The sequence below is a fragment of the Furipterus horrens genome, unplaced genomic scaffold, assembly GCF_987537825.1.
Source record: "Furipterus horrens unplaced genomic scaffold, mFurHor1.1.pri manual_scaffold_17, whole genome shotgun sequence".
NCBI classification, from domain to species: domain Eukaryota; kingdom Metazoa; phylum Chordata; class Mammalia; order Chiroptera; family Furipteridae; genus Furipterus; species Furipterus horrens.
Genome location: NW_028327187.1, coordinates 118,646,849 through 118,672,039, shown reverse-complemented (window position 1 = coordinate 118,672,039; position 25,191 = coordinate 118,646,849). Strand labels below are relative to the sequence as shown.

Genomic DNA, 25,191 nt, shown 5'->3' with positions numbered 1-25,191 from the left:
CCACAGCTCATGTCCCCAACTGCAGAGAACAGGACGGGGCCACCTCGTGGGGTCCCCGACCGCAGCCACACCATTGCCCATCCATTTCAGAACCTGCCGGCCACGCACGGGACCTCGCACCGCAGTCCCAGGATCCGATTTTGAGTTTCCACCCACGCCCGTCCGGCAGAGGCTCCGCGGGGGGGAGTCCAAGGCACGAAGCCGTAGCCCCTGTTTCCACGAGAAACTTATCTTTCCCTCCCAGACGGTGTCACAACCGAACCTGTGGCGTGTTGGCCGAGCTCTCGGGGTGGCCACCTGCCTGTTTATCAGCGACAGCCGCGCTGGGGAGCGGCCTCAGTGGCATTGCAACACGCGGCCTCGTGGGTCTCCGCGCCAGCTGGCCGCGGCGATAGCGGCCTCCCTTCCCGGGAAACGCGGCTTGTGTTCTGCGTGTGGTGCACGGGGAAGCGTTTCAAAGGCTGGGCTGGGGATGATCTCAGCCCCACCCCGCCCGCGAGCCTCGATTTCTGGAACTAGAAATCTGTCTTATCAGCAGGCGCGGTCCCTTGCGAAAACTCCTGTTTCGTCATCGCTCGGAGGGACCGGTCCGGCGGCCGCCCCGCGGGGGTCAGGGGGAGCATCCGTTCCTTCCTGCGGGGGGCAGCCCGCACCGGCACGGACGGCGTGCGTGTCTCGGGAAGGGCAGGAGCCAGGTCGCTGGTATCATGGGGTCACACTCGGGCCAGGACACACGCGGCCGTGTGCAGGCGAGGCTCGCAGAACGCGGCGCGTGGATCCAGCCCTGCAGAGCGTGGTTAATGAGACTCAAACAAGGGTGTCTGCTCTGCGGTGTGTGCACCCTGGGCTTTCGGAGGGAAAAGAAAAAGGAAGGAAGGAAGGAAGGAAGGAAGAAAGGAAGGAGGGAGTAGGAGGAGGAGGAGGAAGGAGGAAGGAGGAAGGAGGAGAGGGGAGGCAGGCCAGGGATCCCCCCATGAGCCCAGCAGTACCCCCATCGCCCGCCCCACTGTGCACCCAGACCGTCCCCATGCACCGTGGGCCCCAGACCAAGAGGGACCCTGTTCCCAAAGCCACGCACGTCCTGGCGGGGTCCCAGGCGGATATAAATGGGGGGTCAGGTGGGGGTGCCATTCAACCAAGGAGCCAGGATCGTGGCAGAGGGCTTCAGGGATGGGTGTGGGGCTGGGGCGGGTGCTGAGAGGTGCGGACGATGGCCGGAGGGACGCAGGAGGGACAGACGTCCACGGCGTCTCTGCTGAGCGAAGGGAAAGCCAGGCTGCCGCCGGAAAGGAAGCCGGGGCGGCTCCGTGAGGGTCACAGCAACCCTGGGACGTGACCCAAGAAACTCCTTGGAAAGGGAGCAGCCGGGGGCGCGGGGTCATGCCCTGTCCCCAAGGGCACGCGGGACCCTCTCCGAAGGGCCTGCTGCCGGCCTCTGCCCCCGACTGCAGGAAGGGGCCGGTCCGCGGGCCTTGGGATCAGGACAAAGAGGGACCGTCACAGCGAAACGAGAACCTCTGAAAGGCGCTGCGTTTCAGGGGACATACGAGCTCTCGCCCCTGTGCTGAAACCCCAGCCCTCAGGGCGACGGAGCGCTCCCGTCTGCGGTGGGCTCGGTGGTCAGGCGGAGGCCCCGCCCAGAGGCTATAAAAAGCCGGATCGGTCGGGTAAACAAGCTCTGCCTTCCCTCTGGTTCCTGCCGCCCGGGCAGGGACAGGAGACAGAAGAGTGAGGGGCCTGCCGTGGGGACACCCAGGCCACCCGGACGCCGGCACGGGGGGTGGCCTCACTCACGCCGGCCTCTGCTCTGCACCCCAGGTAAGACGCCCAGAGCAGGGCAGGGTGATGGGGAGCAGGAGGGGACCTTCGACGCTGCTCCCCGAAACCCCACGCGGCACGTGAAAGGGGCGCGGGTCGCGGGGAGGTGGCGTCCGTGGGCCACGATCGGGGTGCCACCCCGGATTCCCACTCAGGGGGTCCTGCAGGTGTGCAGGGCCGCCGCTGGGGCAGCCCCACGGCAGGACGGCCACCGCCCACCCCAGTCCCTCTGCACTGGGTACTCATGGGCTCCTTCAGAAAGGGGGGCGCAGACGCCCAGACCGGCCCCTGCTCCAGCACAGCCCCCCCGGGGGCTCTCTGCCACGTTGATCCTTAGAGCCCTACTCGCGACTAGTGACCCGTGAGTGAGCCGGCAGAGACCCCTCCACGAGGGCCAGCCTTGGACCAAGCGCCCCGATAACCCCGGCTTTCCCCCGCTCCGGCTGCCATAGGGATGGGCTTATGTTCCCTCCCTCCAGGCAGGCGGGGTGGGAGGGTCCTGAACCCCGTCCCCCTCATCTCACCCCTCCTCTGTCTGACGGGCAGCCTCGGGGGCTTGCGGAGCTCCAGGCTTGCCATTTGGGGAACAGTAGCCACAGCTGTGAGGGGGAGACTGCTGTCCCCAGGTGGTCCTCTCAGGGCCACTCCCCTTTCCTGGAAACGGGTCCCTTGGCTCTGCCACCAGGGCGGTAATGATGCGCACGGCCCTACGTCCCATGGCGGGGTCCTTCGGAGAGGCGGGAGGGGAGACGCCAACCCAGGGGGTGCAGGAGGCTGGCCACCGGGCGACAGTCCAGGAGAGTCCTGGATGGCACGGGTGCTGTTACTGTAACTGGGTGTCTGCAGGAAGCCCCGTCTGCCTTGATTTCAGGGGCTTAACGAGGCTTCCTTCCATGGCTCAGTCATCACGGCGTTTCCTGGAGCTTTTCCTGGCGCATGCTTTCTGGGGCCGGGGGGGGGCGGAAGGCAAGAGGGGTAACAGGCCAGGGCGGGTGCTCCTGGAAGACAGACTGCCCCCCACATGTGGATACAGGCATGTGTGCACACACACATGCACACACATGAGGTGCAGGCATGCACACACACTGTACATGGGCACACAGTGATGCTCAGGCATGCACATGCATGCATATACCCTGTGCACACACATAAAGACACAGACATGCACAATCTGTGTTTCATGTGTGCACACACATGCAGGCACACCCACATATACCTGTGCATGCATGCATACCTGCAGACGCATGTGCATAATGCACACTAATGTGCACGCGTGTATGTAGGCACAAGCCTGCGTGCATCAACACATATTCACATGCCTGTGGGCACTCACACGCATGCACATACCTGCGTGCACCCAGACACGACTGCTGTCCCTGCACACACATGCACATGCCTCACAGCCTTTTCTCCTGCTCCGAGCTGCCTGCTCTCCAAGCACAGGATTCCCTGGGGAGCCTCAGCCCCTCACGCCCCCCCATCTGGAGGCCCCGCCCCCACGTGCTGTGTCTTCTCCTGCAGCTCGCGCCCCCGCCCCCACCATGGCCGCGCCGCGGCTCCTCGTCTCGCTGATGCTCGTCAGCTGTGTGCTGCCCACGGAGCAAGGTAGGCGCGCCGCCGGCAGGGCCCCGGGCCCCTCCGCGTTCTGCTGTTAGGGAAACGCTGGGGTCCCGTGCGGTTCTCAGAGGCAACACGGGGCTCCCTGCGCCCTCAGCCCGTCCCCGCCAGGGGACCACCCTGCAGCCCCGGCACGCATCCCAGCCGGGACGGGGAGCCCCATACGGCCAAGGCACGGGGCTTTGTCATGGTCCCAAGGCTAGACCCGGTCGCTGGCCACCTGCAGAGGCTGCGTCCTACTCCTGGGAAGGGACGTGGCCGGGGGAGAGCCAAGGCCAGGGGCGGAATTCTGCCTCCGCCCCACGCACAGGCTGGAACGCCGGCCTGCAGAGCTGTGGCCGGGACGCATTTGGGAGCAGAGTGCCTACAGCTGCCAGGAAGGAAGACGGGCTCGCTAGGTCGGGGTTCTTAGAAAAAGGAGAAGCTTTGCCACCTGCGCACTCCAGACCCATGTCGCCGCGGGGGCCGATCTGGGGGCCAGGCAGCTGCAAACCGGCGCATGCCAAGACGGTGGGGTGGCCCCGAGAAGCTGGGGGTGAAGTCTGTGGAGCCCCCCCAGGTGCCCAGAACCCTGAGGATCTCAGGTGTTGTTTACCAACGAAATGGGGCTTCGGCCCGAAGCCTGGACGTCTGGGATCAGCGTCACTCACGAAAGCCACTGTGTTTTCGGGTGGCCGCGTCTTGGGCCACCAGAGGCATCGCCTGCGTGGGCGGAGGCGCCCTGTCCGTGACTATGGCTGGAACCACATCGGTGCCCAGCGTGACGAAGGACGTGCGAGGCCTCCCTTTGTCCTGATGGAACATCCGCAGACCTGAGGCCCCCGGCGGGCTGGCCGCTCCGTTTGAAAGAAGCCAGCTCCGTGGATGTTATTTTTCTCAGGACGCAGGGGCATGATTCTCCCGCCCGAGAACGTGAGAACAAAGGAGATATTTTTAAACCCATGAGGCCCCAGCCCAGCAGCTCGGGGCGGTGGCTTCAGCCCGGATGGCAGGGGCAGAGAGAGCTTCCAGCCGCAGGGTTTCACAACCTTCTGTCCTCCCAGGGGCGCGGGGGTGGGGGGTGCGGCACGTGTCCTCGGGGTGACTCCTTTTCAGGGTTTCTATTTCTTACATCATGTGAGTCTGTGTCTTTGGAGAAGTGGGTGGATGGCATCTATTTTTGAGCGCGTTGGCATGGATGCGTTCCCACGGACGGCTTGTCTTTCTTTCTCTCTTAATTTTCAAGTGTACTTGGCAGGTCGCGGTACATGGCTCTCGGGCAATAGTGTGATCATGTAACATATGAACTCATTCCCCTGATAAGTCTAGCCCCCCACCCCCCGGGGAAATACGTATCCTTTTCCCAGCGTCTTCCTCTATTTTTTTTTTTTCTCTCTATCATTCTAAGCGAAGGATGATCCGTGATAGTAATCATTACGTAGAAACAGCTCTGGGTTCTCCTGAGTATATATACCCTGTATTGTTATAGGGCTTTGGCGCTGGGTGTAAATCTTTTAAGTTTCATTTCTTCTTCCTTCTTCAGCTTCTGACCGTGAACACGTAGGTGATTGAATTGAAGCCCGTCTTTCCTAACGTGAAAACGTTAAGTTATAAATTCCCTTTTACAGTCAGAAAAGAGACTGGGGATGCGTTACATCTTTTTTAAATGTAGCAACACTTATTTCAGGTTTTAGGTGGTTGGAGTTTTTTTTATAAAGTACGCTTCTGTTATGTTACACTGCATGGAAAGAACCCTGAGAGGTATTCTAGTAATACCAACCATTGCTGCATGTGTGAACTATATAATGTGGATAGCACGGAGTAACTATCATGCCTCCTAGTTTAGGAAATAGAGCAAAAATATACATAGACGCATATATTCTATTGCAATGTGCAAACCGTTCCGGAAGCACATTTTCTGTGGGAGCCTTTGGGTTGAAATCTCCGCCAGGATTTGTTCTCTGTTCTCAGGGAAAATAACACCCTGGAAGATGCCTCGTTAGGAATTTCACATTCCAGGGATCACCCACCCAAATGGAATTGATTACTTTTTGTAAGATTCTATTCGTTTCTCTTTTTAAAGATTTTATTGATTTCTTTGTAGACAGAGGGGAAGGGAGGCAGAGAAACAGGAATGCGGGGTGACCTCTCATGCACCCCAACTGCGGACCAGGCCCACAACCCAGGCATGTGCCGTGACTGGGAATCGAACCGGCGACCCTTTGGTTCACAGGCTGGTGCTCAGTCTGCTGAGCCACACCAGCCAGGGCAGAGAATTTATTTATGAAAAATTGGGTATGTATTCTTACACGTTTAAGCTTTTATCACCTTCAAAATCTTCTCCCTTGGGTGGAATACACCTATTGAGACGTTTTTCCCCACGGCGCAAAAACAGTTTTTGAACTTCTCGATTTTGATGCCTGTCAGTGGTTCTGCCATTTTTCCTTTCACCTCTTCCACATCAGCAAAGTGTTCCCCTCTGAGGACTTTCTTCATCCGGGGAAACAAACCAACCAAACAAAGTCACTTGGGGAGAGCTGTGGTGACTAGGGAGGGCGGGGCATGTGAGTCAGGCCATGTTGGGTCAAAAACGGCTGAACACGCACCACGGTGTGGGCAGGTGCGCTCATAAATCACCCCCCGTGAGATGGGCAAATGTTTTGAAAGCCTTCAAACAAAATTCGCTGAAGCCGAATGCAGCCTCTCACAACGACGCCAGTTGGCACACGGATCCAGATGGGCTCCTAGAACACTCACCTAGCGGGGGAAGCCTGGACTCCAAGGCACCTGCCCTCCAGAAGATAATTCTGGGTTTTTTTTTCGAGGGGTCTCCCCTTGGACCTGGGATGGCAGACGTGATCGGCTCTTCTGCATGTTCTCCCCATCCTGGGGCGGGGGAGGGGGCATGAGCACATGACTTGAATGATGTCCTATTGGCGAGTGTCCCCTCACAGCGCTGGCCGTCCCTTGTCCACGTAAAGCTCTACTTCCCCAGAATCTCGGCTGATTCGGTGGGAGAACCAAGGTCCCCTCGAGGGCCAGCTCCCAGCATGGGTCTCTCTTCTAACCGTAACCCATACGCATTTCAGATCTCCAGCCTCCCATCAAGAACATAAGGATGGATCCAGGCAGCAAAAGACTGATGTGGGACCTCCATGCAAATGTGTCTGCCATCCGCTGCTACAGAAGTTTGGGCTCGAACATCGGGGTAAACCGCCGTCCCGGGAGTTAGCCCCCTAGACCTCCCCGGCTCTTTCTGCGAAGCCGGCGCCCATCTCTGGTGCCGCAGAGACCCAAGTTGGATTGTGGGCTCGGCCGTGGCACATGGGGTGCAGCCTTTGCAGGCTTGGGGCTCGGGGGGTGTTGTCCGGAAGGGGCCCAAGATGGTGCCGCTAAGAGGATGGGCTGAGATCTTGTAGACACAAGTGAGTGGGCAGGAATCACGGGGGCCCCCAATGCCCACCCCACGCACGTCCCGTACGCGGTCATGGTCCCCGGTGGCCGCCTTAGGAGGCCTTGAGGACGGGGACAGGGCTCACAGGCAACCACAGGAGACACCAATCTGTTCGCCATTCAGTGTGTCTCGCGAGGAAAAGGAACCCATCCGCTCCCGTGAGGACAAACTTGGTATCCCCAAATCTTTCTTGATGTAATAGAGTCCAGCAGGTCGCACCCCTATAGGAGTCTGCTCCGCTGCCATCACCAAGGACCAGAGCCTTGGTGCCCAAATGACACAGTTCTGTCTCCCCGTCCTGGGGGCTGGGGGCTGAGGCCCAGGGGTGGGCAGGCGGGCTCCTCCCGAGGACTCTCTCCTGGGTGCGTGGGTGGCCGTCTCCCACCTGTATCGTCACATGGTCGTCCCTCCGTGCGTGACTGTGTCCCCATCTCTTCTTCTTAGAAGGCGCCCCATCCTGTGGGTTCAGCCACCCTAGTGACCCCATTTTACCTTCATCACCTCTGGAGAGACCCGTCTCCAAGCACAGCCATGCTGGGGTTAAGATTCCAAAATTTTTCACGTCCCACGCTGGGGTCCTGTGACTAAATATCCTCTCAAAACACAAGGACAGCCAGCAAAGTCTGTCCTAGAAACCTGTCCACGGTCTGTAACTTGGGCCGCTGTCCCGCATGCCGGGTAAAACGCTGTCATTCTAGAATCTTCAGACCCCATCCACGGGGATGTTTCCTTTCTGTCTCTCCTACGAAGAATCTTCTATCCGGAATCCTCTTCCTTCTGCCTTCTTGGTTGACACACGTGTGGCTTTTTTTTTTTTTTTTTTTTGGTTTTTCTGTTTTTGTTTTGCAAAGGGTCACATCCTCTAGGAGCCGGAGGAGAAACCGTGCATGGGACGTGACTATTTTTAAACCTGGAGTGTCTGAAAATCTCTGTATTCTACTTGGACCGTTGATTGATTGATAGTTTGGCTGGGTATAGAACAGGAACCAGAGAATTTTTCCCTTAGAATTTTCAAGGCACTGCTGTCTTGCATGCTGTGGACCAACGTGGATGTTCAGATGTTCCGTTAGCCTTACGACGTTTTATCCTTTGAATAGGAAAATGTTTCTTTATCTCTAGAAACTTTTCAAAGCGTCTGCTCCCCTCCCCCGCCTTGTGTTCTGAAGTCCTCAGTATCCGTCCAGTTTTGTCTGGGCTACTATTTATTCAGGGAGCCTTTCCTACCCAAAGACTTGTATCCTTCAGTTCTAGGCTATTTTATAACTTTTTTGCGAGTGATGTTCTTACTTCCATCCCTCTCTCTCCCTCTCTCACATGAACATTGTCTTCCTGGTGCTGGTCTTGGTGAACGGGGTCCTCTCATTGTCTTCCTTCTTTCATCTAAAAGCTCCATACTTCACACGATTCTTTCTCCTTGGATCGCCCTAGAGGTTCGCAAAAGTACCAACATTCTGTTTTTCTCCGTTTTCACCGAAAGCTTTACCCCAAAGTCTATCCTCCCGTCTTTGCGTGGATCCACGCATATTTCATTCCAGCTCTGTAAGGTCCACAAGCTCCTTTTAGGGGTGTTTTCTGTGTGTTTTTTATGTTCTTGTTTTGCAGATGAAGTATCTGTTCCTTCTGCTCTTAGAATATCATGGGTCATATATATTTTTTAAGTTTTCTTCTCCCTGGCTTACCTCTAGTTCCTTCTTTTAGATTTTTTTAGGTCATTTATTTTTGTTTCTCTCCTGGGGTTCCAGGTTTTTCCCAGAAATCTGATAACCTCTGGTTGCCTGCTCACGTTTAAGAGTCCGGGACGGACCATCTAATGAAAGGGCCCGAGGGAGAGGGCAGGTGTGAGGTCTGGGAGCTTCCCAGGTAGGTTTTCCAGCTGAGCAGTGAGGGAAGAAGGCCCGAGAACAGACTATTGGGGAGTTTCCTCAGGGGCGGATCAGATTTGCCAGAAATGCCACTTGCAACGTCCTTCGCGGGCAGAAAAGACTCAACCATTAGCACGCTGGTGCCCGTGGGCAGGAGACAGGGAGCCAGCAGGGGCCTGGGCTCTTAATGATGCCCGGTTCTCTTCCTGACGATAAGATCTCCGCGTCCCCTTTTTCCCACGCGTTCAGGGCATGCAGACCCTGTCCGTGGGCTGAGCGTTGGTCCTTAGAAGCAGCACTCAGCACAGGTAAGGCAGGAGGGAGGACACCTGTCCATCCCATTTTTTCTTTTTTCATTCAAAATGTTCTTCTAGATACATGTTTAGCACCTGGATTACTGGATCAAAAAAAAAGAGCAAATGTGTTCAGGACTCTTAATAGGCATGATCTACAAACGTTTTATATACTCATCTGAATCTATTATGTAGGAAGGTAGCAAGTTGGAACCCATCATGATTTTCATTCCTATTGTATTTTCCGTTCTTCTTCACGTCATGTATGTTTTTATTTTATCTGTCTTTCCCTTTGCAATTTCTTATTTTATCCTTAGAAAGGTGTCATCTGCCTGTATTTATGTGTAAGTGGGATTCTTTGACGCAACTCTTCCTCGCTTCCTAAATTAATAAAGTTATTTTTAGGGTGTTTCGGGTTCCCAGCAAAGTGGAGGGGAAGATGCAGGAATTGTCGGTACCCTGCCCCCTGCCTCCGCCGCACGTGCTCCCCCGACGACCCACATCCCCACCCGATGGGACAATTGTCACCGTGGGTGAAGCTGCCTTGCCACGTCATCCCGTCCCAGAGTCCTCGGCTTCCGTTTGAGTTTCCTGTTGGCGTTGTCTGATCTGTGGATTTGCACAAACGTGTAACGGCGTGGATCATACCATTTTCTTCTCTCCGAAAAAAGAAAAAATATCTGTGCTCTGCCTATCCATCCCCCTTTGCCTCCTACCTAAGCCCTGGCACGGACCGATGTACTTCCTGTCTTCGCCTTGCCAATAGCTACAAAATGACTTCCCGGAAGTCAACTGGGCTGGCATCAAGCCTCCAGATCCAACCGGGAAGCTCTACAATGTTCATTAAAAATCTAAATAGGGCCCTGGCTGCTGTGGCTCAGTGGATTGAGCGTCGCCCTGCGAGCCAAGGGTCGCCGGTTCGATTCCCAGTCAGGGCACGTGACTAGGTTGCACGTCAGGTCCCCAGCTGGGGGCACGCGTGAGAGGCAACCACACAGCGATGTTTCTCTCCCCCTCTTCCTCCTTTCCCCTGTCTCTAAAAGTAAAAATAAATAAACAAATAATTAAAAAAAAAGAAAATCTAACTAGCATCAGTACCAGACTAAGCATGTCCTCTAAACGATAAATCCCCTCTCTCTCTCTTAGGCAACAAGTAACAGTTACTGCCAGTTTCACGTCCTGGAGAAATGCGAAGCCGTCAACTACACGGTCAAGGTCACCGGGGCCGACGGGGAGCAGTTTGCCACGTGGATTCAGTATCCCAAGACAGGTGAGGGCAGAGGGCTTCTGGTTGCTGCTTCTTGGCCGTCAGTGATGAGCGGGGTCTTCCGAAGGTCAAAGTCGGTTCCTTTGACCTTGGACGGACCTCCAGGGATGTAGGCTGAGAAAAAAAAACCAAAATGATGCTCTTGGAGCAAGGGAGAAGGGACCGGTAGTGGGCAGAGGTGGGCGCTGCAGGGAGTCAGGGGGCGTTAGAGAAGGACCCCATCGGGGACCCTCGCGGGGGTGGAAGTGCGCTCTCTGTTGAATGCAGCGACATCACCACCCCAGCTGACATTTCTCTTAGGAGCGTTTTGCTACTTCCGTGGGGGGGTTTAAACCCGCGCAGAAGGCCTCTGTCCCATTTCTTCCCACGTCTTGGGAATTCACCAGGATCTCAAAACCCTCCCGTGACTCTGAAAAGGTCCCCGATTGTTTTTGGTTATTGCTGTTTCCAGAAGGGAACCGTGCGGCGGCCGCCCAGCACCTGAAATGTCAGCTGCAATACGGGGGCGCACTGACCTGCAGCTGGGAGGTGGGGAGGGAGGCCCCCGAGGACGTGCAGTACAGTTTCTACTTGGTGGATGCGAGGTAGGTGTGGCCTTGGCTGTGGCCGGGGTCTCCTGGGCACCGGGTGGGAGACGGGGGTCCCGGGGGCCATTCTCCGTCCTGCCCCAATCTGCCACAGCTCGGATGCCAAGTGGCCCTGTCCACGATACACAGCGACAGAGCGGGGGACGTACACCCAGTGCCATTTTGACAACTTCTCCAAGTTTCTCAACGGCGAGGACCGCCAATATCATTTCTTGGTGAACGGCACCAGCAAACACGCCCCGATACCCTGCTCGGAATTCCTCCGATTTTTATCATACTTGGGTGAGTGAGGATCCGGTGCCGTTTCCAAGGGGCTCCGGCGCCGCCGTGTTCGCTCCGTGCGGCCGGAGGCTGGAAGTTCACGGTCAAAGCCCCAGGATGGGGGCTTCTGGGGAGGGCTCACTTCCTGGCTTTGTGGACGGCCACCTTCTGGCTGTGCGCTCCCATGTCGGTCAAGGGGCCCTGCTGCCTCATCCCCTAGCCAAGCGACGTTCCGGGGGGAACACACACTCCCAGCTGCCATGTGTCCATCGCACCTGAGAAGGTCAGCGGTGGGCACCGGTGCAGGGGGTGCCCAGAGCTGGGATCACCCCGTAGGTGCCACCCCAGCAGACAGGGTGGGGGGGGCCCAGGGCTGGGCTCCTGGTGGGGTGCAGCCCCCAAGTGTCTACTCAGCAGAGTACAGACTGGGACAGGGTCTCACAGAGACTCCTAGAAACCTCACCAGAAGTGGGGGGGGGTGCAGGAGGGTCTTGGGAGCAACCGGCCCCAGAAGGCGGGGTCTGTGGGATGTGGGGGTGCAGAGCAAGTCCGGCCACGTCCCGGTCCCAGGCCCGAGGCTGAAGTTCTCTGGACACACGTGGCCGGTCAAGGTCATTGAGGAGGGCCAGCCCCAGAGCAGGATGGGGGCCCTTTTATCCCACGTCTCCGTCCCTTTGCGATTTCCCCGCTTTCTGCAGCCCTTGGAGGAATTCTTCCTCTCTTCCCCTCCCCGCGTCCTAAATTTGTAGGGCACCTATTTCCAAGTATCTCCAGGAAAATCTTTTGATTTGTTTTACTCATCCGTGGGTTTTTTTTTTTTTCTTCTTCTTTTCCTTAGAGAAATCAATGACGCCCCGTCTGACTGTGCACTGCAACAGCTCTCTGGCCGTCATGGAATGGGAAATGTCCAGCCACTTCCAAAGATTCCGTCAGTTTGATCTCCAAATACAAAAGGTAAGCGCTCGCCCCAGCGCGTTCCTGTGGTTCTTGTCTGTCCCCTGGGGTCCGGAACGCCCACCCACAAAAGGGAGGCGCCAGGAAAGAAGTTACCTTTGGCGAGGCTAAAATAAGGTCGGCTCTTCAAAAGATACAGCGAATACTGAAACAGGCAAGTCATGTAACAAATATAAAAAGTAAAAAAAAAGAAAAGAAGAAGAAAGGAAAAAGCAAGTTATAGCATGTAAGAAGATCTTGGTGCGTGTATTTGTCAAAGGAATGATAGTCGGGAAAGATAGGGAAGTCTTAACAGGTCTAGCCTAGGAAGACAGGCAGCCTTATATTTTTTAAGTAGCTTGAAAAGCCCTGGCTGATGTGGCTTCGTGGACTGAGCACCAACCTGCAAACCAAAGGGTCGCTGGTTCGAATCCCAGTCAGGGCACATGGCTGGGCTGCACGTCAGGTCCCCAGTTGGGGGTGCGCGAGAGGCAACCACACATGGAGATTTCTCTCCTTCTCTCTTTGGAATCAATCAAAGAAATAAAAAACAAAAATTTTTAATATTAAAAAAAAATTAAACTCTAGAGGAAATTGACCAAGTAGCTAATTGGCGGATTGTCCTCAATTAATTATATAATTATAGGTTTGATTATGTTGTTACAATAGTTCCAATTTTTTTACATTTATTTATTATTATTGATACTCAAAAGTGAGTACAATGTTTCTGTAAACCGAAAACTACTTATGAAAAGCCTGTTTTTTAATTTTAGTTCATCAATACTTTATACTCAATGTTCTCTTTATAGTTATTTTTATTCCACTTATTTTTTTAACCTTTATTAGGGGTCATTTTAGACTCAATTCTCTGTGTAAATGTATTACTTTTATGTACTGACTTACTGATGACATTTATTAATTATCCTCTGCTACGGAGCACTTCCTACCCACCTGTTTGGGATCTCTATTACTGACTTACATACGATATTACCGATACTCCACTGGTGATTTTATCCTCCACTATCCGTTTGTATTTAGTAGTTTCATTTATTTACAGGTTGTGTTGTTATTTATGCACCGCCGCTCACTCATACGCAGTTATCTGTTTACACTCATGATTTCCATGTACTGATTTTGTGACGATATTGATGCTTTACCCTGCGTGCCCGGTCACCGTGTGCCCACGCGTGCACTCAGCGCCCCTGTGTGTTGATTTACACGTGGCCTTCCCTCCGCCGCTGATCGTCCATGTTCAGTGAGAGCTGAAGCCATGACAGGCTCTACAGGGGACTGGCTGGTACTCACGGCTCTTTCTTGTCTTGCAGGGCTCGGAGCAACCCTACATACAGAAGGTGAGCGTGCTGTGTCACTGGGTCCCCGCGTCCCCGGCCCTCCTGCCCTGGCGCTCCGCCAAGTGCCCCCGTCTGGTTCCACGGCCCTCTCCCCCGCGGCCAGCTGCCGCCCCGTCAATGTCCCTGCGGAGGAAGAGGGGCTGCCTGGCGCTGCCCATAGAGGCCCGCAGGCACCCCCGAATTCCTGAGCCCGGGCCCAGCACGGAACGCAGGGGGTCCCCTAACCGTGAGCTCCGGGCAGCTGGTCAGCTGTGAGCACACACGGGTGACCCATGCGTGTCACAAGTGATCCTCCAGTTCGGCCACGGGACCCTCAGTCTCTCTCTGTCTCTCCTTCTTTCTCTCATTTTCCCTTTAGTCCTGTTTCTGTCCTGTTCTTGGCCTCCATCTGCACATGGCTTCTCTTCCCCTCTGGGTCTGTGTCTCCTCTGCTGTCTCTTCTAAGGACACAGGGCCCCCCGACCCAGGACAGCCTCCTCTCAGACCCTTCACGAATCCCGTCTCCAAATACGGTCCCGCTGCCAGGTGCCAGGGGACGCAACCTCTGGGTGGGGGAGGGGGGGAAGTATTAAACCCTCTCTGGGGCTGACTGCACGCCCCCACACTGAGGACCCCACTGTTTCCGTCTCTCCCCGGGGACGATGAAGAGCATTTTGGTTTGGACGCCAAGAGCCTGGGCTGAGACAAGAACAGGGGCTCCAGGGCATCCCCCTGAGCACAGCGGTCTGCCTGCTGTCCTGACGGGCTGGTTGGGTTCTCTCTGGGAGCCTGATGTAGGGTCCTGGGGCAGCCGCAGCAAATAGCACCAACTGGGTGTCTTAAAAGAAACACAGTTCATCGTCCCTCCGTCCTGGAGGCCAGAGTCCGGGATCCAAGTGTCCCAGGGCCACACTCCCTCCGGAGACCCCAGGGACCGGTCTGTCCCGGGTTCGTCTCCCAGGTCCTGGGGATCCCAGGCTTGTGGCCGCATCCATCCCATATCCAACCCATGCGTGCGCGTCCGGGCCCTGGTTTCTGGGTTCTGTGGGGATCACGGCCCCTCTACGCCCAGCGGGCTGCTCTTGACCCATCTCATCAGGGTCCCCTCACACGCACGCACGGGACTTTGGGGAAGACCCTCCGCACCCACGGCAGGGCCCCGGCCTCTCCCTCCGCACAGAGGACAACGGCCCCGTCTTCCCTGTTCCTTCCGATGACAGACCTCCCGGAGAAACTCCTGGATGCTGGCCAACCCTGGAAACTTCACGGTGGCCATCCGAGCCGTGAGCGACATAGGGCCGTGGAGTGCCCCCCAGAGCTTTGGTGAGTGGGGTGCCCTTCCTCCCCCACCCCCAGGGGAGCAGGAATGGTTGGAAGCACCCACCCTCCTCACAGAGGCTCGGAGCCCCTGAAACCTCCTGGGAGGTCTGCACCAAAGCAGAGGGGTGTCACCCCCACCTGCTTCTGTGTCCCCCAATAGAAGGGCTCTGAGGACAGCTGGTGATTCTGCATCTCACGCTCACCCCTGGGGAAGGCAGAGGGTGGAGACTGTCCCACTAAGTGCCACCAGGGCCATGATAGCAGCTGTCACTGACAACGGGGTCCCCCCGGGGACAGCATCCCTGCCTGATGAGACAGATTCCCGCAGGAGGAGGGCTGCCCCGTCTCGCTGACCTGCCCTGCAGCCAGACCCCCTTCCCAGGCCCCAGAACCGTCCCGTTTCGCAGATGGGACGGCAGGACATTTCCCCTCAGACCACCAGCGGATTAGGTCAGGCCCACCCACAGCCTGGACGGCAATCGGCTTTGCTCACTATCTACTGATTCCGAGATTAATCTCATCTTTCAAAAACACCTTCCCTGCCCTGGCCGTGTCGCTCATTGGTTGGAGCGCCGTCCCGTACACCAAAAAGCTGTGGGTTCAAGTCCCGCTCCAGGCATATACCTAGGTTGTGGGTTCGAGCCCCAGTCAGGGCGTGTAGGGGCGGCAGCCGCTCTATGCCTCTCTCACCAGTGATTCTCTCTCTTCCCCGTGCATTCCTGCCTTTCTGAAGTCAATAAACACAGCCCGGGGTGAGGATTACAAAAAGAAAAGGCTTCCCCAGGGACATCTAGACCGGCGTTTGAGCAAAATGTCTCCGTCCTGTGGCTCAGCCATGTTGACACGTAAAACTCACCATCACAAGCCCTGGCTTTGATGGCAGGGCTGGCGGGGCAGAGTCCCACACACGGGCCGCTCAGACCACATGGGTTGTTGCCCCCTGGTCCTGGGCGTGGACAGGCAAGAGGAAGGTGTCCTCTGAGCTGGTTTCCTTCTGGACACCGTGGGGACAGTCTTTCCTAGGCCTCCCCACTTCCTGGGTTACCTGTCACTTGTGTGGCTCACGGCCCTTAGCGGTTTCCTGGAGGTCTTCCGGCTCCGGGGCCCCCCGCAAGCTTGGTCTGCAGTACCCCAAGCCCAGATCTGCTCCGTACAAGGGATCCTTACGGAGAGGCTCCAAGAGGCAGGAGCGAGGCCCTTGTCCAGGGAGCCCTGCGCAGCCGGCTCCTGGGGCCTGGGGGTCTCGGCGGGCGGAGACACGGGTCCGCTGGCCGGCTCTCTACCCTCCCTCTCGGGCCTGCGTCCAGGCTTCGTGGACACGCAGCTGGTCTCCCCCACGGGGCGCAGACGCTGTCCGAGCTGGGTGCCGTTTCTGACCAGCTGCCCCCCACTTCGGGACTGCGTTCCCTTGCCGGACTCAGCCCGCCCCCGCGCCCCCTCCGCTGGTTACCCAGTCCCTGGCTGCTGGGCTCCAGAAGTCTCAGTCTTCAAGATAAACCTTTTGATGCAGTAATTTTTTAAAACCAAAATTAACGTGCGAAATGGGGGCCGCAGGTTACCAGCGAGGACCCCGCCCGGTCGGAGGGATTCCCGTGGGCCCCCGAGCGCACGTGGCCGCTGTCCCAACGGGCCGTGCGTGCCCTGTGTGCCCGCCACCCCCTCCCGGGGCCTGGGGAACCCGCGGGCCCGCCCCAGGGACCCCCTCTGTCTCTGCCCCCCAGTGTGTGACGCCGGGGAGGACGCGCCCCTCGCGGTCTGGCTGACCTCGCTGCTGGCCGTGCTGGGCACGCTGCTGCTGGTGAGCGCCGCGGTGCTTCTGTGCAAAAGGTGAGTCCTGGGAACCCCAGGCCCAGAGCACGTCCCCGGCCGCCTCCGCCCCCCTCGGGCCCCGCGCCTGCGGGTCTCCGCCCCCGGGAGGCGCGCCCCCGTCCCGGGAGAGCACGGCCTGCAGACGCCCCGACAACTGTTTGCGCTTTTGGCCGTCCGGTCCCTGCCGCCCATGGGCGCCCGGTCCGCAGTGCAGCATCCTTGGGGCCGCTTCCTCCACGACCCTCCTTACAGTCGGGGAGCGCGGGCTGCAGCCAGGCTCCCTTGTGTGCCCCCCGGTATTGCTCCTTTAACCCTGGCCCGGACTGCCGCGCCCTTAACGCCCTCCGCGCGGGGCTCGGGGACCCCTCCCCACCGTGCGGGCGGTAGGCCAGCGACGGTGATGCCAAGGCCGCTGCCGCCTGCCCGGGCCCCCTGCGCTGGGTCGTGTCCACGCGCTCCTTGGGGAGCCCTGCCCCGGCCTTGGGGTCCGTCCTGTGGGCTCGGGCTCCTGCCCCGCGTCTCTGCGGACTTTGCCCTCAGCGCCCCTGATGAGGGGCTGGGTTTGCGCGGTGGCCCGGCCACCGCCCCAGGCTGCTTCCCGGAGGCGACACCACGGGGACAGGCTGCTTGGTGGCCTCTCTTGGACAAGATGCTGGAACCCGGTGGGCTGAGACGTCCCTGGGTCCTGACGCCACCCCCCCCACCCCCCCGGGGGACCTGGAGGCTCCAGGGGGTGGGTGGCGGGAGCCGGCCTCCGCTCACGCGATTCTGTCCCAGGTTTTCGCTGTGGAAGAAGCTCTTCCCTCCCATCCCGCACATGAAAGACCCCATCGGGACCTCCTTCCAGGAGGAGATGGTAGGCGTGGCTTCTGCGGGTGGTCCCCAGTGGGTGGCAGCGGGCTCCCAGACGGGCCACGGAGCAGCGGCGCCACAGGTGCTGGGTGGGACAGGCCCCCCGCGCTGCACTTGCGCCAGGTCGGGAGCCTCGTGACCCACGCGGACCTCCCCGCCCCCGCAGGTGGCCTGGAAGGCCGGCAGACCCGCCCAGGACTGCCCGGTGTCCGAGGTGCAGGTTCTGCGCGACACGTGAAGCTGGACGCGGTCCTTGGACGGCCGGGTGGCCCACGGATGAGTGGGCGTGTGTCACGGGGGCCGGGGGAGGAAGAGCCTCAATAAAGTGCTTTCGTAACCCACTCACTGGCCCCCGCCCGTCACCCCGAGGCTGGAGGCCTCGCTCCTTCCCGAGGCGTCCGGGGGTCTGTGTGGATTCTGCGCCTTTAATCGCATCCGGCATCTACCTGTATTTCCACACGATGGCTTATGAAACGGAGGGGCTCACGTGCCTGCACCCCTCCTGTGGGGCCGCAGGAGATATCTGGGGAGCAGGGGGCACTGGGAACCCCCCTCCATTCCTAACACAGCAGACCCTCCCGCAAAGCCCCCAAGAAAGGACGGGGAAGCCACACCCCCGCCCCCGGGAGCTGGGCGTGTGACTCCGCAGGGCCTGGCATGACTTAGGTGACCCCTCCTGTCCCCGTCAGTCCCATGCCTCACAATACAAGCGTGGGGGGGCAGAAGTCACCCTACGTGACTGTGTTCGCACCAGAAAATCAGCCCCTGGGATGGCGGAACATGCCCCCCGCTGGGCGTCCTGGGAAGCCGAGGGCAGCTGTGATGCGCACATGAACTGTCCCTCGCACGAGCCGCAGGCAGGACGGCCAGGCGGGGACCAGGCCCCCACTTCTCCAGCACGGAGGGCCCCGTGGGTCGAGAACCGGTTGCTCTAGGAGGTAGCGGGACCCCTGGGGGTGTGACTGCCGACAGCCCGTCCCTCTGGCCCCTGCAGGGACCGCCCCCCAACCGCCCGGGGGCCGGGGACCTGCGCGCTCCGCAGGAGGGAGTCGCGGAGCCCAGGGCGGCTGAGACCCCTGCGGAGACCCTGCCACAGCGGGGAAGGTGGGCGCCCTGGGAGGAAAGGAAGCCCCGCACTTGTGTGTCTGGTTTAATCGTTTGCAGCAGAACGCCCAGCGTAGGACATGGTCGCGGATGGTCAGCTGTGCAGGGCAGAGCGCTCCGTGGGTGCGGGTGGGCGACGTGAGGCCCGTGAAACACACACGAACGGCCCGCCCCGGGGGCGCGCGTAAAGGAGCGGCCCAGGCCGCCGGGGCCCCCTCCCCCCATCCGCGCGTGGAATCAGGGCGCGCGCTCCGGTCCCAGGAGCGTCCCCGAGCCCTGCCAGCGGGAGCGGTGGAATTTCCGGAAGAGCAATGGTCCGTAGGGCGGAGGGCGCTGGCGGCCCGCCCAGCGCCGGGTCCCCCGGGTGCCGCGTCCCCGCGCGCGCGCTAGATGACCTTCTTCAGCTCGTCGTACAACACCAGCACGAAGGCGCCGCCCATGCCGCGCAGCACGTTGGACCAGGCGCCCTTGAAGAAGGCCTTGCCGCCCTCGTCCTGCATGATCTTGCGCCAGCAGTCCACGGTGCCCTTGTACATGATGTCGGCTGCGCGGGGCGGGGGCGGGTCAGCATGGAGCACAAGACGCCGGCCGCGCGCCATGCCCTGCGCCCCGGGCGCCACCCCTGGGCCAGTGGGAGCTCTGGGCCCCCAGGGGCCCTACCGGGCCTGTTTTTCGAGGTGCCAGGAAACAAGGCCTGCAGACCCAGCCCACTCCCCCCAGGAGGCCTGTGACCCCAGACAGAAGGTCAACACCGAGGGGGGCGGGGCCAGACCGCTCCACGTGGAACGGACAGTCAGCAGCCAGGCCTCCCCGCCAAAGCCACAGCACGCCGTGGCCCCAACCTCGCAGGCAAGGGCCATCTGGTGGCTCCAGGCCTCCCACGGCCCGTAAGTGACCCTGGAGCCTGAAAGCGGGCCACCCACCCACCCCCCCACCCGAGAACCAAGAGACGGTACCTCCTTTGCGCCCCGACTGCATCATCATGCGCCTCCGCACCGTGTCGAAGGGGTAGGAGACCACGCCCGCCACGGCCGTCACCGACTGCGCGATCATCCAGCTCACCACGATGTGCGTGTTCTTGGGGTCAGGGAGCATGCCTGCGGGGTCACAGCGCGGTCAGGGGCCAGCACTCCCTCCTCCCCCCAGCACCAGGTGACACTGCAGAGCCCAGGCCAAGGTCAGCTATGCGACCTGGGCTGGGGACGCACCTGCAGGGCACAGGGCACCGTCACAGAGCACAGCTTCGTGCCCGGGAGGGGCCCCTCCAGCCCAGGGGGCGCACACAAGCCACACCGCGGAGGATGCCCGTGTCCTCCGGAAATTCAGAGAGTTGCAAACCTCAGGATGTGACTACCCGAAGACAGGGTCCCTGAGGTCACTAGGGGGGGATCCTGATCCCACAGGACGGGGGTCCCTGTAAGAGAGGCGCTGCCCACCCCGTGGCCTCGGCCTCCGCGGCAAGAGCGCGCGCACGCACCCACCTTTGGCCGTGTCGTAGATGCCGAAGTACGCGGCGCGGTAGATGATGATGCCCTGCACCGACACGTTGAAGCCCTGGTACAGCCCCCGGATGCCGTCAGACTTGCTGATCTTCACCAGACAGTCTCCCAGGCCCTTGAACTCCCGCTCGGTGCCCGTCTTCCCCACGTCGGCCGCCAGGCGCGTTCTGGCGAAATCCAGCGGGTACACGAAGCAGAGGGACGTGGCTCCGGCGGCGCCCCCCGAGGCCAGGTTGCCGGCGAAGTAGCGCCAGAACTGCGTGTGCTTGTCCACGCCGCCCAGGAAGACCTGCTTGTACTTGTCCTTAAAGGCGAAGTTGAGCGCTTGCGTGGGGAAGTAGCGGATCACGTTGGCCAGGTTGCCGCGCCAGAAGGAGAGCATGCCCTGCTCCTTGGGGATGCGCACGATGCAGTCCACGATGCCCTTGTACTGCTTGTCGGCCGCGATCTGCTTGCTGGCGTGCTGCACCTGGGGGCGGACGCAGAGGGCTCTCGCGAGGGTGCTCCCCGCCCCGCCGCCCCCGGACCCGAAAGAACCCAGCGGGAGGCGCCTTTAGGAAACCAGCTCGTGCACGGGGCCGCGGACCTGTCCTCCCGGTGCAAGCGACCTCGTTGCAGCAACGTGGCAACAAGCGCGCGACCTTGGCAAGCAATTGCCATTTGCACCTGCACGGGCCACCATAATAAAAGGGTGCAAAGCACCCCAACGCCAGCCAAGGCACAGGCAGGGCCCATACCGCGGGGCCCGCGGCCACGCACGACCGCCCGGCACACGTCACCCGCCCGGGCCCGGAAAACACGCGTGCGCGCCACGGCCCCGCCTCTGCGCAGGCGCACCGCTCACGCGAGGCGCCCCCGGAAGTGGGCCGCGCGGACAAAGCCGCGCTGCCTCGCACTTCCGGCGCCCTCCCGCCCGCCGGCACCGGTGCAAGCGCCCGGGCTGGCCTGCTGCAACCCCCGCCCCCGGCCCCGCACCCCGGCTCCCCGAGCCCGCGCGTGCGCGCAGCGCCCCACCTGCAGCAGCAGCTTCACCCGCTCGATCGGGGCCACGGCCGTCTTAGAGATGGCGGCGGCGATGCCTCCGGCCAGGAAGTCCTTGGCGAAGGAGATGGCCTGTTCCGTCATGGTGGCGCAGCGGGCGGCGCAGCGGGCGCGGAGCGGAGTGGAAGCGCGGGGAGCCGGAGGGGAGGTGCCGCGGGCTCAGCGCTGTTGCGGCCGCCGGGACCGAAAGGACGGGGAAGCCAGCGCGCAGCCGCTAAGGCGCCGACACCCCGCCCCGCGCCCCCGCGCGCCAACGCTATTGGCTGCGTCGCGCGCCGGTGCCCCGCCCCTCCCAGAGCGCCGCGCCCCCGCTGGTTGCCGGGAGCGCCGACGCGCCCCGCCCCGCGGCCCCGTGCGCTTCAGTCATTGGCTGCGCCGCCGACCTCTTCCCGCCCTCTTCCGCCCGCCGTGCCCCGGGGTAGATCGAGGGTGGGGCCCCGCCTGCGCGCGCTGCGCCCCTGCGGGCTGACAGGCCGCCGTGACCTTGTCAAGGTCACGTCGGGGCCCGGAAGAGATGCGAGAGGCGGCCGGCAGCGGGGAGGCTGCTGGAGTCGCCCGGCACGTGCCGTGCGAACCCCGCCTGTCCGGGTGCGGGTTCCCGAGCCCTGACCCCGTGACCCCTGGTGGCTGCGCGCCGGGCCAGGGGCTGCGACACGGGGCACAGCAGGGCGCGCGCTGCCTGCCACGCTCGTCCGCACCTGCCCCGCCCCCGCCCCCCGGGAGGCCCCGGAGACCCTGTTGCTTTGAAACATTGGGAGCGTTTTGTCCGACTGGAATGAAGTGGCGCGCAGGTCGCCCTCGGTCCCCGGGAGGGAGTCCGGCCGGGGTGACAGCCGCGCCGAGGCCGGGAGCAGCGGCTTGCTGGCGACTCGGAAGCCGGGCTCCTGTGCCTCTTCTCCTTCCCTCCGTCCCTGTCATTCCCTTGCTGTGTGTGTGTGTCCCCACCAGCCGTGACCCCCGCGGGCCCTGAGGGGGTGATGGACGGGGCGCCCTGCGCACCCAGGTCTGCGGCTTGCCCGTCTCCGGCGTCCTCACTTGACCTTGGGGAGCGGCGGGGGGGCGGGGCCTGAGGCTGCAGGTGTCGGGCTGGGGGCGGGGCCTGAGGCTGCAAGAGCAGAGGCCGGCGCTGCGCTGAAGCAGGCCTTCCGGGGGCGGGGCCGCCGCCCTGGGGGCGGGGCCTGAGGCTGCATATGTCGGGCCGGGGGGCGGGGCCTGAGGCTGCAAGTGCAGAGGCCGGCGCTGCGCTGGAGCAGGCCCTGCGGGGGCGGGGCTGCGGCTCGGGGGGCGGGGCTGAGGCCCTGTGGGCGGGGCTGCGGCCGGCCTCGGAGGTGCTGGCGCAGCGCTGTGGCTTCACCTGGGGCGGGGAAGTGGGTGGGTGCCCGCAGCCGGCGTGGGGTTCTCGGGGAGAGGACCGGGAGGTCGCGACTCCTGGGCGGGGGCGGGGTTTGCCCTGCAGGCTGGAACCCGGGATGAGAAGAGCGTCCATGCGCCTTGGTTTGACCCCAGGACCAGCCTGTCTCGGCCTGGGCAGTGGGGGGCGCGGCTCTGGGGACCGATGTTCACCCCGCCGCGGCCCAGCAGGGGCGACCCAGCCCGCGCTGCTGTGCCTCAGGCAGCCTCGCGCACTGGACAAGGACCTGGGAAAGGCAGACGATGCTGAGCAGAGGGGCGGCTGGGGCAGGTGCCCCAAGGGGGTCACTAAGACCCCAGCGGGGAGACTGAGGCCTGCCCCCCACTTCTCAGCACTGTCCCGAGGTCTCATGCCAACCTGCGCAGAGCTGGCGGTGGGCCGCTGCCGGCGGGGCCGCGGGGTCTGTGACCGAGTCTGGCCGCCCCCCAGCCCCCACCCCCCACCCCCCACCCCCCACCCCCCGAGTATTGGAAACACGGCTGCAGCGAGAATGGATTCAATTCAAAAGGGGGGCGGGGCAAGCTTTATTTTATTATTTTTTATTTTTATTTTTTTCACTGTGTGGTTGCCTCTCACTCGCGCCCCCAACTGGGGACTTGATGTGCAGCCTAGTCACGTGCCCTGACTGGGAATCGAACCGGCAACACTTGGCTCGCAGGATGTTGCTCAACCCACTGAGCCACAGCAGCCGGGGCTGGGCAAGCTTTAAACGCCCTCAGGTCTCAGGTGAAGGCCCTGGATGAGGCATCCAAGCCATGATGGGGGAGGGGCGCAGGTGCTGTGAGCCCGGCCCTGCCGTCAGGTCACCCGGTCTGCTCAGTGGGGACTCGCGGGGACCCTGACAGGCAGCCAGAGGGCCGAGCCGACGTCCGGTTAGGCCATACCTTTGTGGTCCGGCGCCCTAGCCTGTCCCCCCACCGCGCCCCGCCAATACCGCGATTTCACGCAGGGACGCATGGAGACCTCCCCGGGTGCGAATGGATGAATGAACTGCACCTGGGGGCGCGGCTCGGGTCAGGCGCAGGACGCCCACCCTGAGCTCCCCGTGGATTCCCAAAGAAGAAAACCCTTGAAGGCAGACACGTGTGCATGCCGCCTGGCATCCGTTTGCAGATGCTCCAAAAAAGAAAAAAGAAAATAAAAAACCAGCCTTTGCACAGTGTTTAAAACCAAAAGGGCTGTAAATCTTATTTTCTCTTGTGACCGTTTTCACTGTGTACGAAGAAAATTTCCAACAGATGTAAATAAAGGGCAGCAAGGGACCCTTCCTCAGCTTCCCACAAGCCTTACCTGGCTGTTACACTCTGGCCTGGGGTGTCCCGTGGGTTTGGGGGGGGTCACAGGTTTGAGGGTACAGGGTGGGGTGGGGAGGTCCAAGTTGTCCTTCTGGAACTATATACTTGTGGGTGTGTAGAATTCTGTATAATATGAATCAAAACTATACACTTGTGGGTGTGTAGAATTCTGTATATATTATATAAATCAAAACTATACACTTGTAGGTGTGTAGAATTCTGTATAATATAAGTCAAAACTATACACTTGTGGGTGTGTAGAATTCTGTATAATATAAATCAAAACTATACACTTGTGGGTGTGTAGAATTCTGTATATATTATATAAATCAAAACTATACACTTGTAGGTGTGTAGAACTCTATATATTATATAAATCAAAACTATACACTTGTGGGTGTGTAGAATTATGTATATATCATATAAATCAAAAATATACACTTGTGGGTGTGTAGAATTATGTATAATTATATAAATCATATATAGTAAAACAATTTACAGATTCTGCATAAAACCCATTCTTGCACAGAAAATTACATGCCTCGAAGTTCTGTATCAAACTTCCGCTGGCTTTCCCTGCAATGAACACTGAACCCCCACAGCGCGGCATCTCTGGCTGTATCCCTGCGTGTGTGACAGCTGGGACCGTTCCAGGCACAGCGTGTGTGTCTGAACAGCACAGCCTGTCATTCTGTTGCCCAAACACAGAAGACTGTGTGCACTCACAGTTTTAAGTAAACAGATACTTCAGTGAGTCCCTGAGCCTCAAGTGGAGTTTGGGGACATTTTCAGTCAACAGCCATCTTCACCCAATCAGCCTTCAGCGGCCTGATGGATGAGCTGCTGGTGCTGTTATTTTTGTTCTTAGGACACCAGATGGGGTCCCAGGCAGTGTACGTCTGTCGCCTTCTGTGTCTGGGGACATCGCTCATGTAAAAGGCCCCAGGGACAGGCCGCAGATCCAGGAGGCTCAGGATCTTCCAACTCTCCGTTTCTAGATGACTCGGTAATTGTACCCTGTCTTTACCAGGCTCTCCCCGCAGCCCGACCTGGAAGGTGGTCCAAGTCTCACCTAGGCGAGCTGCGGAGCGCTTGGACGGACCTGGGTCTCTCTGATGACCTGTGGGTACCAAACAGATCATCAGACCCACCCCGATAAGCGCCATCGGCATGGGGTGACCTTCCTCTAGGGGGAGACCCTAAAACCAGGAAGAGGGCATCTCTGCGGAATACGCTTCTGTCTTACAAAGGGAAGGGCTGCCGCAGGAGATATGTCTGGAAGTCGGAGTTTGGAACGGCCTGGGGAAAGTGGGGAAAGGCTTCCCTTCGACCCTCTGGATCAGAATCTCTGGTGGAAGGGTTAACCGAACGGCAAGTGGGGTCCCCCGGCCCGCCGCCACCCTCGAGGCAAAATTCTGGAGGCCGAGGTTTGCTGACTGACAAAGGTTTTGGGGTCAC

The 25,191-nt window shown here is 60.0% G+C and overlaps 2 protein-coding genes across 2 annotated transcripts; one reads left to right on the top strand and one right to left on the bottom strand.

Annotated features, from left to right (window-relative positions):
* The first annotated feature begins 3,359 nt into the window (after positions 1-3,359).
* On the top strand, positions 3,360-17,763 carry IL3RA (interleukin 3 receptor subunit alpha). Its single transcript, XM_090265250.1, has 11 exons — positions 3,360-3,423; positions 6,504-6,622; positions 10,170-10,293; positions 10,742-10,874; positions 10,972-11,159; positions 11,977-12,092; positions 13,397-13,423; positions 14,623-14,725; positions 16,444-16,549; positions 17,309-17,387; positions 17,550-17,763. The coding sequence occupies exons 1-11, from the start codon at positions 3,360-3,362 to the stop codon at positions 17,619-17,621; spliced, it is 1,131 nt and encodes a 376-aa protein (XP_090121376.1). The 3' UTR covers positions 17,622-17,763.
* A 757-nt stretch (positions 17,764-18,520) lies between these two features.
* SLC25A6 (solute carrier family 25 member 6) lies at positions 18,521-21,232 on the bottom strand. Its single transcript, XM_090264640.1, has 4 exons — positions 21,001-21,232; positions 19,969-20,455; positions 19,444-19,584; positions 18,521-19,031 (listed from the first exon to the last, which is right to left on the bottom strand). Exons 1-4 carry the CDS (start codon positions 21,109-21,111, stop codon positions 18,874-18,876), a joined length of 897 nt encoding a protein of 298 aa, XP_090120766.1. The 5' UTR covers positions 21,112-21,232; the 3' UTR covers positions 18,521-18,873.
* Between the last annotated feature and the right edge of the window lie 3,959 nt (positions 21,233-25,191).